Here is a 19,836-nt window from a genome sequence, read left to right as displayed (position 1 = left end):
CCACTTTGGTGTAATCCAGGGGCATCAATGTTTCACAAACACATCTTCTTTTACATGTATGTCATTCATATGATATCTATGAAAAATTTATTTATTTACTATTTTGACTTTAGGAATGTGAAAATAAGCATGTAGCACACAAGTGGTGCTCTCAACCTGTGTTGAACAGACGCTTACATGGAGGAGATTTACAAATAGCTTCAGCTATTTTGGCTTCAGGGAACAACTTTTCAAAAATAGCTCTGTTTGCGAGGTTCCTGAAATTACATTTCCCAGGAACTGTTAAATTCAGCAACATACAAAGGACATATGTGGTACCAACAATCAACACCTTTTGGAAAGATCAACAGAGGGAAATTGTTGATCAGATAGGAGGCCAAAGTATTGTTGTTTTAGGTTTGTACAAGTATTATAAAGTATTATAGAGAAGAAAATTATCTAACATACTTAATTGCAATGTAATGAATTGTTATACAGTTACTGGTATTCCATATTATTGTTTAATACACTTTTAGGTGATGGCAGAAATGACAGTCCTGGGCATTGTGCACAATACTGCACGTACACAATGATGGAAAATTGTACCAAGAAAATTGTATCCATCATAACCATGGATAAACGAGAAACGGGCAAGAAAAGCACAAACATGGAAAAGGCCTGCTTTCTTAAAGCCATGGAAGAGATGCAAGGTACACATGATCTTACTGTGGATGAAGTAGTCACAGATGCTCAGTTGCAAATTGGAGCTTTGATGAGTAAGTTTACAAGTTTCATAGTGTAGAGAGAATAAATCAGAAAAATTGCATACCGCATTTGAATTTGTATTAATTTCAGGTTTCTTATGTTATTGTAGAGAATAGATTTCCAGATATAAAACATTCACACGACATTTGGCATGTAGCCAAAAATCTAGGGAAAAAAATTGTGGCAGCAGGACAGACCAAAGAATGCAGAAGCCTGATTGATTGGAGCAAAGACATTGTTAATCATTTTTGGTACACATGTTCTTCTGCAAGGAATAGAGACAGATTCATGGTAATTGCATTTAAAATATGTTTCCTTAATATCATTTTGAGGCAGGTAATAAGTTTCTAAAGACTGCTTAATATGTTTTAAAAATATGGAATGTGTATCTTTGCATTACTTATTTTGAATAATTGCAAATAATTATAACTGCCAGGGTTGGAAACAAATATTGAGACTCAATTTTATATAGTATAATTAGGACCATAGAGTAACTTATTCCTGGTATTGTTTATTGGTGTTCATAGAGTAACTTATTCCTGGTATTGTTTATTGGTGTTCATAGAGTAACTTATTCCTGGTATTGTTTATTGGTGTTCATAGAGTAACTTATTCCTGGTATTGTTTATTGGTGTTCATAGAGTAACTTATTCCTGGTATTGTTTATTGGTGTTCAACTCTATTGTTATGTTTTTTCTGCAGGAAATTTGGTGTGGAATTGTCCACCATGTTGTCAATGAACATGAGTGGGGCATGTCCTACAGCAGCAGCTACTTTGGTGCCAACCAATGCATGCATGGTCCCCTGCAAGACGAACATAAAGAGTGGATTGTTAAGGGCAGTGCAAGTCACAAGGCATTAATTCAGATCGTTTTCAAAAAACGATTCTTGAACCAGATTCATTACTACCTGAACTTTAGGTAACATTGTGATTTTATTTTTACAAATCACGAAAAAAAAAATCATTATAAAAACCACTGTCATTGGAAAATGTATTTTAAGTTTTACACACATGATCACTCCCAAGGCCCATTTTGCTCACATGACCGTGTTTAACCCTTAGCTTCAATGAGGTACCATCATGATCCCAACTGGCCTGCATTTATCAAACAAGAATTTTCAGATGCTTTCATATCAATTAGACACTTTGTGCATTTACTGTTCCTCAGAAGACTGTATAATCATGTTAAACTTCATCCTCAATATTTAGGGATGTTTTAACTCAAGCTTTGCTATTTAAAGGCTCAGTGGTTCGTGAGAAAATTATTTTCAAGTAACTCTAGACCATTTTCACTAATTCTCGTTATTTGCATGAAGAAATGAACCATGAAATAAATAATTTTCAAATAATGTTGCCCAAGGATGCCTTATTTTATTTGCATTTTGTCATCGAGATATATATATATGCATATATTGTAAAGTAATTTTTTGGAACCAATTGAATTTTACATTTTACCCAAACACACATGAGGGTGCAAGTTAAGTTTTCTAAGGATGCTTTGTGCCAAGTTTTGTTGAAAATTCTCAAGTGGTTTTGGTGAAGTTTAAAAGGCAAAGTTTACAGATAGATGGACACTGCACAACACAAAATCAGCAAAACCTTCTGCTCAATTGTAAAACTGTTGTTCATCTTCAAAGTCAATATTTACTTTTTTATTATTTCTTTCAGGAGTACAGGAGAAGTAGAAAACTTCAATAACTTGATCCTTATGTACAGTGGGAAGAGGTTCGCCTACTCACCACCCGTTTACCGTGCCAGAAGCCAGCTAGCAGCTTTGGACTACAATGCACACATGGACAGAGAGACAAAAAGGAAACCTGATGGAACCATACAGTAAATATATTTCTGTATCTCTTGAATATACTTTACAGGTATTGATTTAATTGTTAAATATCTTGACTAAAATCACCAACAAAATAACATATTGTAAATTGATGATATTTTTTGGTTTTCTTTTTTATCAGGCAGCACAGAACATTCAATAAGAAAAGTGGTAGATGGAGTGTGACCCCTGTTAAGGTGGAAAAAAGTTATGAGCATGTTTCCAAGCTAATGACAAACATAGTGGTTGCCAGGATTTCTGATGAAGAGGGCATGAGTCACCCAGTTGTATTAGGTGTTGATGATCCAAGAAGATTGAGCAAAACCATTGCTCCCACTGAACCCAAGCCAACTATACAACTTCAGCAAGAGAAGGTCTCCAGATTTCAAAAATAAAAACAGTCGTCAGAATTAATGTTTTGAAATCTTTTTATAGGTTGTGCTCTTCTTTCAATTTAGGTCGATCATACTAGGTCATCCGAGTCGCTTAGGTATTAAACCTATTGCTATTAATGGTCTGTCTTCAATCAACGAAAGAAAATACAGTTTTAATTTTTTTTTACAACAACCCTTACAATTCTTCATATTTGGTATGAAGAATCTTTGGGACAGGGAGGGGGGTGGGGAATATAAAATGTAAAGCCTGGGTGAGATCAATATATAGTGCTTTAGGATGTGTTGAAATTTAGAAAATTTTCCTATCGCACAATATCAGATATACATATTGCATGTTAATAGTATAAATATTTCCTCGTCTTGCATTGTAAAATTTGTCATCTTTAAGTCACACAAGTCAAAATGTTGGTTTATTATACGTGTTCAGAGTCTAGTGCAGGGTTAACGTAGCTATATAAAACATGCATATACAATTATTGAATGTTTTCGATACTTTTGCTGAGTGATGAGGTCAGTAAGCTTCTTGTTTTATGCTGAAATGCATATAATTACATGTATTCGAATATTTTATAAGTGATGTTTATAAATAAATCACCCTTTGTATGATTTCACATAGTGTGTTCAGGTATAGGTGAGTGTGCATGTATACTACATTTTATGCCCGGTAGATTTCATACATCACATGTACATTTGTTATCAGTATTGAATTTGGGGTTGAACGTTTTGGGTCTTTATAAATTGGAACTTTTTGGAAAAAGCTGTAAATTCACTTGCTACAAGTCACAGTTCTTCCTAGATATTTCACATCAAGTGTGGAAGAGACACTGTAAGCGAGGGGGATATGCTTCGCCTTCCAGAGCTCTTAATACTCGTCATTGATCCAGCTACGATTTGAAAATGGAGACGAATATCAAGGGCTTCTTTGTTACACATTTTTCATTTGATGTAAGAGGGAAAAGCAACTATGGAAATTTCTATTGGTATTAGTAGTGTATGCTTCATGGGGTACATGTCTGTGCTCGAACAGGGGTAGATGGAAACATGGTCATTTGAAGGCAGTTCCTTCCATATTTGCTTAGCTGGACCAGTGTTTAATCTTGAATAAATTATGACTATATTATGAACCATATTAATGACTTTTCTGTGTTAATCAATATGCAATGTTGCATCTCTGATATACCTGTACTTGGATTGTGGCATTTTAAAACAATAGTTGGCCCATGTATTTACCAATTTATGATGAAATAAAAGTGAAACTATGGAGAAAACTTATGATATAACTGATACTGTCATATAATAACTTAGTTGCTGCAATTGCCAGTGACATTAACACGTCTCTGGCAGTAAAAAATATAGTAATAAAAAAATTAAAAGTGGATTAATTGAAAGGAAAGGAAATTTTATTTTCATTGCAATGGGTCATCCTTGAATCCTGTGTATTGTCCAAACTGATCTGGGAACTTGTCCCTTATCCTCCATATGCAGCAGCTTGGTAATACTCTCCGGTCCCCTGCCCCAAGTCTCCCATGATGCCAGAGCACGAATTGACGGTAGGCAGTGTGGCGATTGGCTTTATTTCTGTCTCCATCTTCTGGTTGAGCTAAAATGTCTTGTCTGTAGAGCCTAGACAAGGCAAGAACAGCCTCATTCAAGATGAGGATATCAAAATCCTGCAATAAAGATACATTTATACAAGACTTTATCAAAAGAGAAAACTTTTTGTAACCTGATGATAGCGTATGGATAATAAACCAGACAGAAACTTAAAGGAAGTCTTGAGATGCAGCCATCTTGGTTTCTCTGGCAACACAGCCTTTCTCTCAGTGCAGGCATTTCTCTGCAGAAAGTACATATACACCAAGATGGCTGCTCTTCAGGTGGAGAATATCCACTCCCTCCGGGCTGTTGTGATGCCTCCAAGATGTTGAAAAGGTACTCGGGATTTTCTCTTACAACTCTTTGTAATGTTGCTCTCATTTCCTCTACTGATAGGTCATTTACTCTCCTCTAAAAAAAATTGTAGGAAAGAAAATATAAGTGGAAATGAATATTGATGTTACTGTGGTCAATTATAAATTCAATGGAAGGTATTGCAGTGCTCCCTGATATATTGCCAACTTTTGTTGATGAATTTGGGCAATAAAGCAGGGGTGGCAATATAGCAAATTCATCATTAATGACAATTCACTGAGCAGTGAAAAGAAATTTACTACCAAAAAGTTATTTGGACTCCATCCCATATAAACATTTAGATTATCTTAAGCAATTATTAGTAATTAACCTGAATACCTTACTGTCACACTTCAATGCACCTGTATCAAAGTACAGGTAATATATCAAGGGAGCACTGTATTTAGATATACAATTCTTTTCATAATATACAATATTTGAATGAAGGTTTAACATGTATGTAGGATAGTATTTAGGGCTAAATGGACCATGAATATCATCACAACTCAATAGTTAGAGCACTCGACTAGGTAAGGCAAGGTTTCTGGATTTGATTCCCGGTTCATCCAAAAGTTTTCAATATGGCTGCAATTGCCATGTGTGTGTGTGTGGCAATATGTGCATTGAACACTTGGTTGTTTTACGTCCCATCAAGATTGAACACTTAATGTAAAGTAAAAGTGCATCTAAAACCAATATTTATTTTATATATATGCATTTATATGGCTACCTCGATATTCCTCTCCCTCTCTTCTAGAGCAACTTCGGCGTCAGGAGTAGTGCACAAATGTCCTCTTTGTCGCCTTCCTCGAACGGATTGTCCCGTACTGGCCCTAGGCCGTACTGCGCCAGTCTGTCGCGATCTGGGTCGTCCTCTACCTCCTCTGGTTCTACGTGGCCTACCACGTCCACGGCCCCTTTTACTCTCGTCTACCTCCCTCCGCGGACTTGAAGAAGCGTCCAATTCACTCTCAGTGCTACTATCTGATAACTAGTAGAATACAAAAAAATTATGGAATTAATTTTGAGACGCAGTAATATATTATTCTGAGGATAAAAAGAAAGCACGGCCTTCCGAATGATTAAAACATCATTATAAAAATGTAGATTTCTATTATTACGTCCATTAATTTTGTTTTGTACAACATTCTATTCTCATTACATTTTTTCTGCACATATTGTTCATTCTTACCTGCAACTCCGCTGTTCGGTCTGCCGACATGCTGTCATTCGAATTGTCATTCAAAGTCACGTGGTGTAAACATGAATTTAAAAGTCCGAGTCAGTAGGAAGAAACCTTTGAATTCCGGACGATCTTTAAACGGCTGTCAAGAGCTTATTAATGAATTTACATTGCTCAAATTTTCAGCATTGATATGATTTCTACCATTTTATCAATGAGTGTTAAAAAAAAACACACTATGAAAACATGGAAAATGAGCTGTAGTGTCTCTTTAAAGAAACAGAAAATGTGTTTGAAAATTAAAAGCATCAAATTGAATGACGAGATTAAAGATTTCTTTGAGACAATTAAATACGTTTTATTTAGTTCAAACTTAACGTTTGTAATTTAAATTAAGTATTTAGATATATAAGGAGAATCTATCAGGGTTTTTTTCTGGAAAGTTGGTCAGGGCTAGTGGATGTAAGGTCAGGTCTAGTAAAAATCATTTGAAGTAGCCCGACTGGTTTAGTGCTAAAAAAAAAAAGTAAATGTCAAACCCTGCCGTACTTCATATTGTAGAGGAAATTGACCACACTCACTAAACACGTTTTTATACGACTTTGTCGAATAATCATATTTGCGTAAAAGAACACAGGTGCTTGAGGACAGGACCCACCCCCACCCCCCCACCCCCACTCCCTCACGATGTAGATCCCCGGGCCTTTTCGACTTTTTTTTTCATAAATCATATTAGCTCACCTGAACCGAAGGTTCAAGTGAGCTATTCTGATCACATTTTGTCCGGCGTCCGTCTGTCTGTCTGTCTGTAAACTTTTCACATTTTCGACTTCTTCTCCAGAACCACAGGGCCAATTTCAACCTAACTTTGCCAAAAGCATCCTTGGGTGAAGGGCTTTCAAGTTTGTTCAAATGAAGGGCCATGTCCCTTTCAAAGGGGAGATAATCGCAAAAATAGGGTGGGGTCATTTAAAAATCTTCTTCTCAAGAACCACTGGGCCAGAAGAGCTGAAATTTACCTGAAAGCTTCCTGACATATTGCAGATTCAAGTTTGTTCAAATCATGGCCCCGGTGGTAGGATGGGGCCACAAGAGGGGATCAAAGTTTTACATACAAATATATAGGGAAAAACTTTAAAAATCTTCTTGTCAAGAACCACTAAGCCAGAAAAGCTGAGATTTACATGAAAGCTTCCTGACATAATGCAGATTCAAGTTTGTTCAAATCATGGGCCCCTGGGGTTGGATGGGGCCACAATAGGGAATCAAAGTTTTACATACAAATATATAGGAAAAATCTTCTTCTCAAGAACCACTGAGTCAGAAAAGCTGATTTTTACATGAAAACTTTCTTACATAGTGGAGATTCAAGTTTGTTCAAATCATGGCCCCCGGGGATAGGATGGGGCCCCAAGGGGGGATCAAAGTTTTACACACAAATATATAGGGTAAAACTTTAAAAATCTTCTTCTCAAGAACCACTAAACCAGAAAAGCTGAGATTTACATGAAAGCTTCCTGACATAATGCAGATTTAAGTTTGTTCAAATCATGGGCCCCTGGGGTTGGATGGGGCCACAATAGGGGATCAAAGTTTTACATACAAATATATAGGAAAAATCTTTAAAAATCTTCTCAAGAACCACTAAGCCAGAAAAGCTGATTTTTACATGAAAACTTTCTGACATAGTGCATAGTTTGTTCAAATCATGGCCCCCGGGGATAAGATGGGGCCCCAAAGGGGGATCAAAGTTTTACACACAAATATATAGGGAAAAACTTTAAAAATCTTCTTCTCAAGAACCACTAAGCCAGAAAAGCTGAGATTTACATGAAAGCTTCCAGACATAACGCAGATTCAAGTTTGTTCAAATCATGGGCTCCGGGGGTTGGATGGGGCCACAATAGGGGATCAAAGTTTTACATACACATATAGAGGAAAAATCTTCTTCTCAGGAACCACTGAGCCAGAAAAGCTGATTTTTACATGAAAACTTTCTGACATAGTGCAGATTCAAGTTTGTTCAAATCATGGGCTCCGGGGGTAGGATGGGGCCACAAGGGGGATCAAAGTTTTACATACAAATATATAGTTAAAATCTTTTTCTCAATAACCACTGAGTCAGAAAAGCTGATATTTACAAGAAAACTTTCTGACATAGTGCAGATTCAAGTTTGTTCAAATCATGGTCCCCGGGGGGTAGGATGGGGCAACAAGTGGGGGGGGGGGGTCAAAGTTTTACATACAAATATAGAAAAAAGCTTTAAAAGAACCATTGGGCCAAAGAAGTTGACATTTACGTGAAAGCTTTCTGACATAGTGTAGATTCAAGTTTGCAAAGGGTAGTTTGGGCCATAATAGCGACCAAGGTTTTACATGCAAATATATATAGAAAGTCTTCAGATATGGGCCAAGGTGACTCAGGTGAGCGATGTGGTCCATGGTCCTCTTGTTTTTATAACATATTTGTAATCTAACCTATACCATCAATCCTAAAAATTACCTAAAATAAACGTTTTATAAAAAATTGGTAACCCACTCTATATATAAAAACAAGGTTGAAAACTTCGTCTGTCAACTGAGAGGCACTACCAAGGAATTCTTTTTGAAATGCCCTATAAAACTGTACCTACCAGTAAAAACGGTGACATCGACATCACGCCGTAGTCCAAATATTTCCCTCACTAAAATCCTGTATGTCACTCTAATAGAAGTTCGTTCATTGGGTAAAATTATACGATTTTCACCGACAAGTTATCGTTTTTGAACTGATCAGAGCTTGGTCAACGGAAGTGGAGGCTTTACGTCACCTATCGCAAGAAGGATAACTCCGCTGGTAAACCGAGAACTGGTTATATTGGATTCATATTTGTTTTTGATGTCCTCAATGTCAATATATTCGCTTTGACTGCCTTCTGCCAAATTTTCCAATTCCCTTTTGAAAAAGAGTGGGCATATTGTTTTGCAACTGTCGGTCGGTCTGTATACCATGTGTTGTCCGCTCAATATCTTGAGAACCATTCACTTGATGATAATGATATTTCATATGTGGGTTGGTTATGAGTGGAAGATGACCCCTGTTGTTTTTTAGGTCTAAAGGTTAAGGGTCAATCTACTCTGGACATAGGAATATAATGTCCGCTCAATATTTCGAGAACCCTTTGCTTGAAAGACATCAAACTTGGCACACTGGTACATCCTATGGAGTAGATGACCCCTATTGATTTTAAGGTCATATGATCAAGGGTCAAACTGGGCATAGGAATATACTGACCATTCAATGTCTAGAGAACCTTTGCTTGACAGACATCAAACTTGGTACACCAGTACATCTTCATCAGAAGATGACCCCTATTGATTTTGAGGTCACGTGGTCAAGGGTCAAACTGGACATAAGAATATACTGTCCGTTCATTATCTTGAGAACGCTTTGCTTGACAGACATCAAACTTGGTACACTGGTAAAATGACTCTTATTGATTTTGAGGTCACATGGTCAAGGGTCAAACTAGACGTTGGAATATACTGTCTGCCCAGTATCTTGAGAACCCTCTTCTTGACAGACATCAAACTTGGTACACTGATACGTCTTCAGGATAAGATTACCCCTATAGATTTTGAGGTCACATGGTCAAAGGTCAAGGATCACACTGGACATAGGAATATATTGTCCGTTCAATATCTTGAGAACCCTTTGCCTGACAGACATCAAATTTGTTACACTGGTACGTCTCCAGAAGAAGATGACCCCTAATGATTTTGAGGTCACATGAGCAAGAGTCAAACTGGACATAGGAATATACTGTCCGTTCAATATCTTGAGAATCCTTTGCTTGACAAGACATAAAACTTGGTACACTGGTACATCTTCAGGAGAAGATTATCCCTATTGATTTTGAGGTCACATGTTTAAAGGTCAAGGGTCAACCTGGACATTGGAATATACTGTCTGCTCAATATCTTCAGAACCCTTTGCTTGACAGGCATCAAACTTTAAATAGTACACTGGTGTATATTCAGGAGAAGATGACTCCTATTGATTTTGAGGTCACATGGTCAAGGGTCAAACTGGACATAGTAATATACTGTCCACTCAATATCTTGATAACCCTTTTACTTGACAGACATCAAACTTAGTACACTGGTACATCTTCAGGAGAGGATGACCCATATTGATGTTTAGGTCAAAAGTTAATAGTTGAACTGGACATAGTAATATATTGTCTCCTATAATTTAAGAATTATTTGCTTGATTGACACGTACCAAACTTGGTACACTGGTACAGCATAAGGAGTAGATGACCCCTATTGAATTTTAGGTCACATGGTCAATTCACTCTTGACATAGGAATATATTGTCTGCTCAATATTTTGAATTGATGATAATACTATCAATTAAATGAGGTGTATGTATAACCCTTTTCAATTTTGCACCATGGGGGGCATATGTGTTTTACAAACATCTTGTTATAAAGAGAAATGTAAAATCAGAAATCAAACGATTACACAAATGAGTGCAACACTGAGGTATACATTTCTGAGAAACCTAACTTACATCCCCTGAGTTATAAACATACATAGTTGAAACAGAAATTAACACGGTTGCATGTTTCAATTAACAAGGTTACATGCTTGGATTTTTTAACACGATTACCCTCCATGTGTCACCTCTGTCGGCGCGGGTTCGAATCCTGCTCGCGCCGGTGAGTGAGAAAGTTTCCCAGTTTACTTTCGTAAGGTCGGTGGTCTCTTCCCAGGTACATTGTATCTGGATTCTCTCTTCCACCAATAAAAACTGGGCGCCACCATATAACTGAAAAATTTTTGAGTGTGGCGGAAAACATCAATCAATCAAATTTCGTTCACACTTGCTTATTACTATTCAAAAAAAAAAAAATAATGATTTCACATTTACCCAGTCTTAAATTCGCCCCCTGACAACAATAGTGAGAGGGGCTTGGATAGGATATTTACAACTAAAGATCTAGCAGTCTGAAACTAGTTAAGATCCTAGTCAAATTTGGAAGAAAAAATATACATACAAACCAACCTTCACGCACCCCATATCCTTAAAAAATGACATAGTCAACAAGAACTCCATGAACCATTTCTCTTGAAATGAAAATGTGTAAAGCTCATGACTTTCTAGTCTGCCAGTGCCCCCGTAGCCAAGTGGTTAGAACATCGCGCTCAAAATCACACGGTCTCTCACCTCTGGTCGGCGCGGGTTCGAATCCCGTTCGTGCCGGTAAGTGAGAAAGTTTACTAGTTTACTTTTCGGAAGGCCGGTGGTCTTTTCCTAGGTACATTGTATCTCTTCCACCAATAAAAACTGGGCGACATCAGATTACTGAAAAAGTATTGAGTGTGACGGAAAACAGCAAAACAAAACAATATCTTTACATGCAAGTATTTATATTTTTCAATATTTTGCCAAAATGACCATGAATTTTTAGGTAATCTCAATCGGGTATCTTTTCAATTTTAAAGTTTAAAGTATCATTCATAATATATCACAGTTACAATGAGAAGCAAATTCAATCAATCAAAAGAGTTTTAACCATGTTAGAATATTAAAGTAATCTGATTTTTTTTTGTTTTTTTTTTTGTTGTTGTTGTTGTTGTAAAAATATGCTATTAGGATTTTGTATGTACCTGTAACCAAAGTCATTGACAAAATTAAAACTAATTTAAGATTTTATCAAAATACCGATTTTAGTTCTATTGAATATATAGAAATTAAATTTTGTAGAGGAAGACAAAAATGTAAATTTAATTCATTCAGAGCTGCTGGTGTAGGTTTTCTTACACAAATATAAATTTTTAAAAAATTATAAACCTTATTCTTTTCTATCACTGAAAAAGTAAATCCCCATATTGCAATAAATATTTCCTACACCAAATGGACGGTTAGTATTGCTTTAACCTTAAAGGACACATATCGTGTTTTCAAAGTATACAAAATTATATGGATTTTGTCTTCCTTATGCTTATAGAAATTAATTGTAATAGTTCGTTCGCTGAAGTACTGCGATAATTAGCCACAATACGGACTTAAATCTAAGCCCCGATTTCAAAAAGCCTAGTTAATTAGATAGGTAGTCACGTGGTACAGTGACGTCATATGCGACCTTCGTCGATCAACTTGTTGTAAAAGTAGTGTTAGATATTTTTAAAAACTCGGGTTTTGGGGGCATAATTTATTTACCATGGATAACATTTATTTCGATGTTGACAAATTTTCCGAGTCATATCTTTTAGCCACCAGTGCATACAAATAGCGACCCAAATGTAGCGAGGAAAGCGAGTATGAAATCTGCGAGTAAATAATGTTTACATGGGATCACTATCTAAACACTATTTGGTAATGTCACTTCTGTAAACAACTGTAATTAGCGTTGTTGCTTTTTGAAAATAAACAGTGCAAATATTATTAAATTTATTTTTGGAGAAGTTAGATAGACCTAAATTATGATACGATTATGTATCATTGACAACTAGGCCTACGGTCACGGGTGCATTTCGAAGAGAAAAAAAATAATAATAATAAAAATGATCAAACTTATGGTGAAAATCCCAATACTTTTAAATTATTTTATTCAAGCAATTTTATTAATCCTTATTTTTTTTTTGTTATCTACACGTTGTTACTTATATATAGGAAGTGGGAGCGCGGCATGCTGTTGTTGTAAACACGTACGCGTTCCTTAAAAAAAAAAATGAAAACATTATCTAATTCAATTCAAAGTAAGGAAATATCATATTTTATGATTTATAATTGAAATTTCAATTATCTTTTATCTTTAAATTTCTTTTTTAAAACTACCAGTTGGTAGACACTGCTAGCGAAGTTCTGCCTATATGTTGTTACAAGGTGAAGGTCAGTTGGTGCGAGTGTGTATTGAATTTGAGAGCAGAACGGAAAGCATAAGCCGTAGCCCTATATGTAACGGTGCGTAGCTTCGATAGAACCATTTTCTCGCAGTTTATTTACGTCTTTGTCCAAGTGCTTGTTTAAAAAAATCTACTGGGGTTTTTTATGGCAAAGTCGTTGTGCCGACAAAAAATATTCACGTCTTGTCCCTCACACCTTCCTTTGAAAAATTGACAAAAAACACAGTTCAAAGCCTCTCTACTGACTGCAAGTACACTCTTTAAACGGCACAAAACACCCTAATGCAGTATTATTTACAAGCCGTTAATGTGATAATTGTTTGTTTGTCAATTAAATCTAATATGTTTATGAAATGGCTAACAACTGTTTTCAAATCTTCTCGCTCGAGGTCGCATATGACGTCACAGATAATGGCGCGTAAACTATCGAAGAAAATATGCATATCGCAAGATTTGAATTTCATCGCTTTCAAACTCGAAAACTACGCAAACTGTTTCATCTAAAACACATGTAAAGTAGTTTTAGGCATGAAATGAATTAATTTTGCTGAAAAAATTAAAAAGTTTAAAAACATGCGATGTGTCCTTTAAAGACACAATTTTAAAAATTTGCATACATACACTGTACATGTAATCTCAGCGAGATTCGTCGAGGCTGGATATTTGGACTGACGCCTCTTCCGAATCTCAGACCAGTGTCACATAAAATGATTCGGGAAATCTTGCCTGAACTTCGGCCGCTTGTTGCGATTAAAATGGGTTAAATTGAATTTCTTGTCCGCTTCAACTTTTCGCCTTAGACATCCTATTAACTCCCTATCTCAATGAAACATGCATTTCTTACCTTTACAAGGTATAAATCCCACAGTAAGTCAAGTTGGGTATTTTCGAAGCCATTGCAAACGGCCACCATTTCGTATTTTACCTTCTCAACACTGAAGAGTTCCGATATACTACTTCATGACAATTTGTACTATGATTGAAAATACAGAACTTACTGGTTGACAATTACTTTGTACAAAGCATTTAAGCATAAAAATTAAAAGCAATAAAAAGAAAACTGTGTAATATTTAATCAATCTATTTGAAGGCGTCCTAAACTATCGGAACTCTTCAGTGTTGAGAAGGTAAAATATGAAATGGTGGCCGTTTGCAATGGCTTCGAAAATAGCCAACTTGAATTATTGTGGGAATTACACCTTGTAAAGGTAAGAAATCCATGTTTCATTGTGATAGGGGGTTAATATGATGTCTAAGGCGAAAAGTTGAAGCGGACAAGAAATTCAATTTAACCCATTTTAATCGCAACAAGCGGCCGAAGTTCAGGCAAGATTTCCCGAATCACTTTATGTGACACTGGTCTGAGATTCGGAAGAGGCGTCAGTCCAAATATCCAGCCTCGACGAATCTCGCTGAGATTAACATACATGATGTCATATCCTTGGGTCCACAGGCTTGAGACAAAATATCCCTTATTTCGTGTACATCAATATCAATAACATTTTTAGTTAAAGCAATAAAAGCTGTAACTGACGGTAAATATATTGAAAAATAAAACAACAAATATTGAACGTGTTTGTGATTAGAAACATACAACTTAATAGAATCAGAGTAAATATGAAGCAATAAACCCGTCAAATCAGCAGAAAAGGTCGATTCATGAATCATTGTCATCCTGTCAGTAATTCCTATTTGCAATCTCCGATGTGCATTGACTTCGGAGGTGAAAGTGAAAGAGAGGCACTGATTTAGCATGCCAATTTTATAGAAAATTCACTATCAAAATTTCATTTGAGTTGCACATATGCGTAATGGTTACTTTCTTACACTTCTAGTACTTTTTGCCATTCATGAAACGATGTAATATTTTAAACAAACGGAACTTGTAGTTACTCACGTCAGTTTCCATATTTGTATATGACGTCGGTCTCAGCAACCCGATTATGTTCGGCAATCATCGTTCCCATGTCCGTGTATACGACGCAATGGTGGTTTATACGAAACGCTCATTGTAGGTATGCTCTCAAACAATATTCCCTTGTTTATTTTCCTGAATTGTTCTTCCGATCTTGCGGATTATATCAGTTAATACCGATAGAAGTTAATTGAGGCATAATTGGATAGTTGAAAAAATGCCGACCTTTACAGCTTGTATTGCTTTAACGCCTCACCCACCATTAAATGCATCGGGAATTGATCAAAGGCTTCCTCTTCTAACAATGATAGAATTTATGTTATGTATGAGGAATTACAGGAAAACGTATCTCAACAGCAACTATGATTGTAACAAAAACTCTGCTTACATGTGTGGTCACGTGCTACAATGTTGTCAACTGTTTGTGGATGTTATAAGACTGTAGTCTCCTGCTAGTGTTGTCAACATGAGACCATATGTTTTTGTATCTGTTATAGGACTGTGTTCTCGTGCTACAGTGTTATCAACATGAGACCATGCGTGTTTGGGTGCCTCCGTGGCCGAGTGATTAGAGCATCGCGCTCAAAATCACATGGCATCTGACCTCTGGTCAGCGCGGGTTCGAATCCCGCTCGCGCCGCTAAGTGAGAAAGTTTACTTTCGGAAGGGAGGTGGTCTCTTCCCAGGTACATTGTGTCTGGATTCTCTCTTCCTCCAATAAAACCTTGGCGCCACCAGAAAACTGAAAAATTGTTGAGTGTGGCGTAAAACATCAATCAATCAACCAAGTGTGTTTGTGGCTGTTATAGGATAGAGGTCTTATGCTAGAGTGTTGCCAACATGAAACCAACTTGTGGCTGTTACAGGACTGTGGTCTCAAGCTACAAAAGACCACGTCTACTGTCTCTAGTTTTGTATTCATAAGAGATCATAGGTTTTTGTAGGTACTCTCATATGTTAAATTGTTGTAAAGATAACATTTTTAGTCCCCTACCGACGAAGTCGAGGGGACTTTAGGTTTGTGCTCCGTCCGTCTGTCTGTCCGTCAGTCCAGTTTTCCGCACTTTTTTTCTCTGTTCGTCCTGATATTTATTTTATATTTGGTATGTGGCTTTGCCATAACAAGTTACAGATCAAGTTCGAACTTCGTCTCGGTCCGTTGATTTTTCACTTAATTATGGCCCTTGGACTTAGAAAAATAGCATGAATTATCAGTTTGTCGGACTTTTTTTAGTTGTGCTTGCAAATATTCATTTGATATTTGGTACATTGCTTTGTCATTACAAGTTACAGACCAAGTTTGAATTTCGTCTCGGTCCGTTGATTTTTCACTTAATTATGGCCCTTGGACTTAAAAAAATAGCATGAATTATCAGTTTGCTGGACTTTTTTTGATTGTGCTTGCAGATATTCATTTGATATTAGGTACATTGCTTTGCCATAACAAGTTACAGATCAAGTTTGAATTTCATCTTGGTCTATTGATTTTCCATTAAGTTATGGCCCTTGGACTTAGATAAATAGCATGAATTGTTAGTTTACATCCAAGTTTCTTATCTCTGTAGATAAGAATTAAGAATACTACACTCATTAAAACTTCTAGCATAGTAATACTACAATATAGCTAAATTATTCATGATCATCTACATGTCACAGTTTATTGACTTGGTTAAAGACCTAAACCTAATTATAAATTTGTCTTTTTTTCTTGGTCTAGTCTCTACTCGAATTGTAGTTGATTTCCAACCATTCCTATCCTGGTTCCCCAATTTTCCCTTTTACCATAACCTACATAATTGTGGTACAGTGATTTTTGCAACCGGTAGGGGACTATGTATTGCCATGTAATACTCTCAGAATGCTTGTTTGTATTTATGGCACATGTTGGTAATAAAGAAGAATAACTCCCGATAATGCTACATGTATGACGGTGATGGAAACAATATTTAAATATTTTACATAATATCTTTAAAGGAATGAATTGATGTTGAAGTCCATTGACATAATTGATTAATATTTTAAAGATTCATACCTCTTTCATTAACGTATTGCATCTTTCGATAAAGGCTTTAGAAAGTCTTCCTCCGAATAAGACTTCTGAAGATCAGCATCACTTGTAAATAAATTGAAATCACAACTTTCCTCCTTTAAACTCTAATATGAATGTGAAATTAGCTATTGTTAGAGCAAGTCCATGCAGCTACCTGAATATGAAATAAAATAAATATCTGAAATGTAAGTTTCAGATTTTCGTAAATAATCACTTCTTTCTTAATTATCCTTCATATTTGTTAATTGTATCTTATTCACTCACCTACAATTTGAATTGTGTTGTTAATGATTCCCATGCACACAACTTTACTCCATGGGAATTTGTTATAGAACTTTATGACCTAGAAATTAAATGTAAACAACAAACATAACGTGCAATATACATATATGCAAGGTGAAGATAACGAACAGTGATCAATCTCATAACTCCTACAAGCAATACAAAATAGATAGTTGGGCAAACACGGACCCCTGGACACACCAGGTGGGATCAGGTGCCTAGGAGGAGTAAGCATCCCCTGTTGACCGGTCACACCCGCCGTGAGCCCCATATCCTGATCAGGTAAACGGAGTTATCCACAGTCAAATCAGTGTGCCAAGAACGGCTTAACAATCGGTATGAAACACGTCAGACAGCATTTGACCCAATGCAAGGTTGTATCGACGAACTAGATCGTTATGCTGACTTCAATCGAGACTGTTGAAATCCCTGTACCATCAACTTGTTTGTCAGTAGCTTACCTCGATTTAAAAACTGACTATACCCAGAACAAGCTCTTGCATATCGAATCAGTTGAGATAGATAGTTCGCATGCACAGTGTGACTTTTTCAAAATAGCGACCTATTCTTCTTATGTAACCTTCATATTTGGTGTCCTCGCTTTTCATGGCTACATAGTCATATAAAAGAATTAGGTCAATATTTTATGGTGCAGGGTGATTATGAGCATATTTTAATGTATATATACCTTCTGGGAGAGAAGCTTCCACACTCTTCCCATTTTTACTTTGGTGTTGCCCTCTGATTGTCTAATTCTAAGATGGATTTATATACACATAAAATTCAACCTATACTTGTAACGTCTGGATGCAAAACCCTACAATGTGAATAATATTTTCAATATGTTAGCCTATGATCACCGTTTTCCAATAGTTATGTTTGCACTTCAGACTTCAATATTTATTCAGGTTTTTTTTTTTAATTCATCTTTGATAAGGAACTGTCGTTGGTGATTCAAGTGAGCACACAGAATCTAGAATCCAGATACTTCTGTAATATTCTTATAATTCTACATTAAATTCAATCAAATTCAATGCTTCGTTTACGTATACAGGGAATATAAAAAAACAACCGAATCCGGCACGAGCCTCGTTTTGATTCGAATGAGACCATGGCCCGATCGTCTTTTTCTAATCTTAAATATTCCTCGCCATCTATAACGCATCTTTAATGTAATTAATGACGCAAAGGATCATGGGGAAAAAATTACCGTTGGTATAAATCGACAGGGTCAATTTGATTGGCTTAACCAAAGGTCATGCGGACATGACACTATATGGGTTACGTCAAATCCTGGTGTAGCGATCTACGAGTGCAGATCACAGTTTTGCATTCAATTGATATCAACGTTTTACATTAATGAAAATCAACATTATACATGGAATGGATATCAATATTCAACAGAGAAGAAAATCTGAATCCATTAGCAAATAAGTGCAACATTTCATATAATGGAACACTAATTTTAAATTAAGAGTATCTAAGTAACAAGTGAATTTCTATTGATCTAAAAAAAAAAATTAAGAACTTTTAGAGTAAACTTGAAATCGCAAAACGTTTCCCAAATCAATAACATCAAAACCAATGACATTTTAAAAACACGGCAATTCCTCACAATGAATTAAAGACTATACTTTTTGACATCATAGACAGTTGCCTCTTCAACAAAAATGGAAAACGGAAGTATTCATATCTAGTGATTAGGCATCCAAAAAATACTTTGTTAAACACCACTCTGATTTCACACACAAGTACTTTGAAGTTAAAATATGCTAGAGTTCCTCATTGACAATATATTCGTGGTTTTTGGTGATCAAGTCTTCCAACAGTCTGTTGGAATTGCCATGGACGCGAATTGTGCTCCTTTGTTAGCTGACCTGTTTCTGTATATACATGAAGCAGAATTTATTCAAAAACTTACGCACAAGAAGAAATCTCTTGCTGTGGCTTTTAGATATATCGACGACGTATTGTCTATTAACAATAATAACTTTCATTCATATTTCGATTCGATATATCCCTGTGAGCTCGAAATAAAAGCCACCAAAGAGTCGTCCACTTCTGCATCATACTTAAAAGTAGATATTAACGGCAAACTGACAACTCAACTTTATGACAAACGGGATGATTTCATCTTCTCCATCGTCAACTTCCCACATTTATGTAGCAATATTCCATTATCAACTGCATTATGGTGTTTATATATCTCAACTGATTCGATCCGCAAGAGCTTGTTCTGCATATAGTCAGTTTTTAAATCGATGGTATTGGGGTTTCAAAAGTCTCGATTGAAGTCAGCATTTCGAAAATTATATGGTCGTTATAACGATCTAGTTTGTTAATACAGCCTATCATTGGGTCAAATGCTGTCTGACGTGTCTCATACCGATTGTTAAGCCGTTGTTGGTACACTGATTTTGACTACGGATAACTCCGTTTACGTGATCAAGATATAGGGCTCACGGCGGGTGTGACCGGTCGGCAGGAGATACTTACTCCTCCTAGGCACCTGTTACCACCTCTGGTGTGTCCAGGGGTCCGTGTTTGCCCAACTATTTATTTTGTATTGCTTATAGGAGTTTTGAGATTGGTCACTGTTC

General features: G+C 36.3%; 2 protein-coding genes across 2 annotated transcripts; one reads left to right on the top strand and one right to left on the bottom strand.

Annotated features, from left to right (window-relative positions):
- Positions 1 to 49: 49 nt before the first annotated feature.
- Positions 50 to 3,166, top strand: LOC125675325 (uncharacterized). Its single transcript, XM_048912907.2, has 6 exons — positions 50 to 396; positions 516 to 755; positions 854 to 1,035; positions 1,447 to 1,664; positions 2,414 to 2,578; positions 2,710 to 3,166. The coding sequence occupies exons 2-6, from the start codon at positions 569 to 571 to the stop codon at positions 2,960 to 2,962; spliced, it is 1,005 nt and encodes a 334-aa protein (XP_048768864.2). The 5' UTR covers positions 50 to 396; positions 516 to 568; the 3' UTR covers positions 2,963 to 3,166.
- Positions 3,167 to 4,344: 1,178 nt separating this feature from the next.
- LOC130050007 (P2X purinoceptor 7-like) lies at positions 4,345 to 6,021 on the bottom strand. Its single transcript, XM_056148335.1, has 3 exons — positions 5,643 to 6,021; positions 4,715 to 4,969; positions 4,345 to 4,632 (listed from the first exon to the last, which is right to left on the bottom strand). The coding sequence occupies exons 2-3, from the start codon at positions 4,937 to 4,939 to the stop codon at positions 4,369 to 4,371; spliced, it is 489 nt and encodes a 162-aa protein (XP_056004310.1). The 5' UTR covers positions 4,940 to 4,969; positions 5,643 to 6,021; the 3' UTR covers positions 4,345 to 4,368.
- Positions 6,022 to 19,836: the final 13,815 nt, after the last annotated feature.

Source organism: Ostrea edulis, chromosome 9, assembly GCF_947568905.1.
Source record: "Ostrea edulis chromosome 9, xbOstEdul1.1, whole genome shotgun sequence".
In the NCBI taxonomy this organism is placed as follows: domain Eukaryota; kingdom Metazoa; phylum Mollusca; class Bivalvia; order Ostreida; family Ostreidae; genus Ostrea; species Ostrea edulis.
Note: the sequence above shows the minus strand (reverse complement) of the source record. Positions and strands in the feature narration are given on the sequence as shown.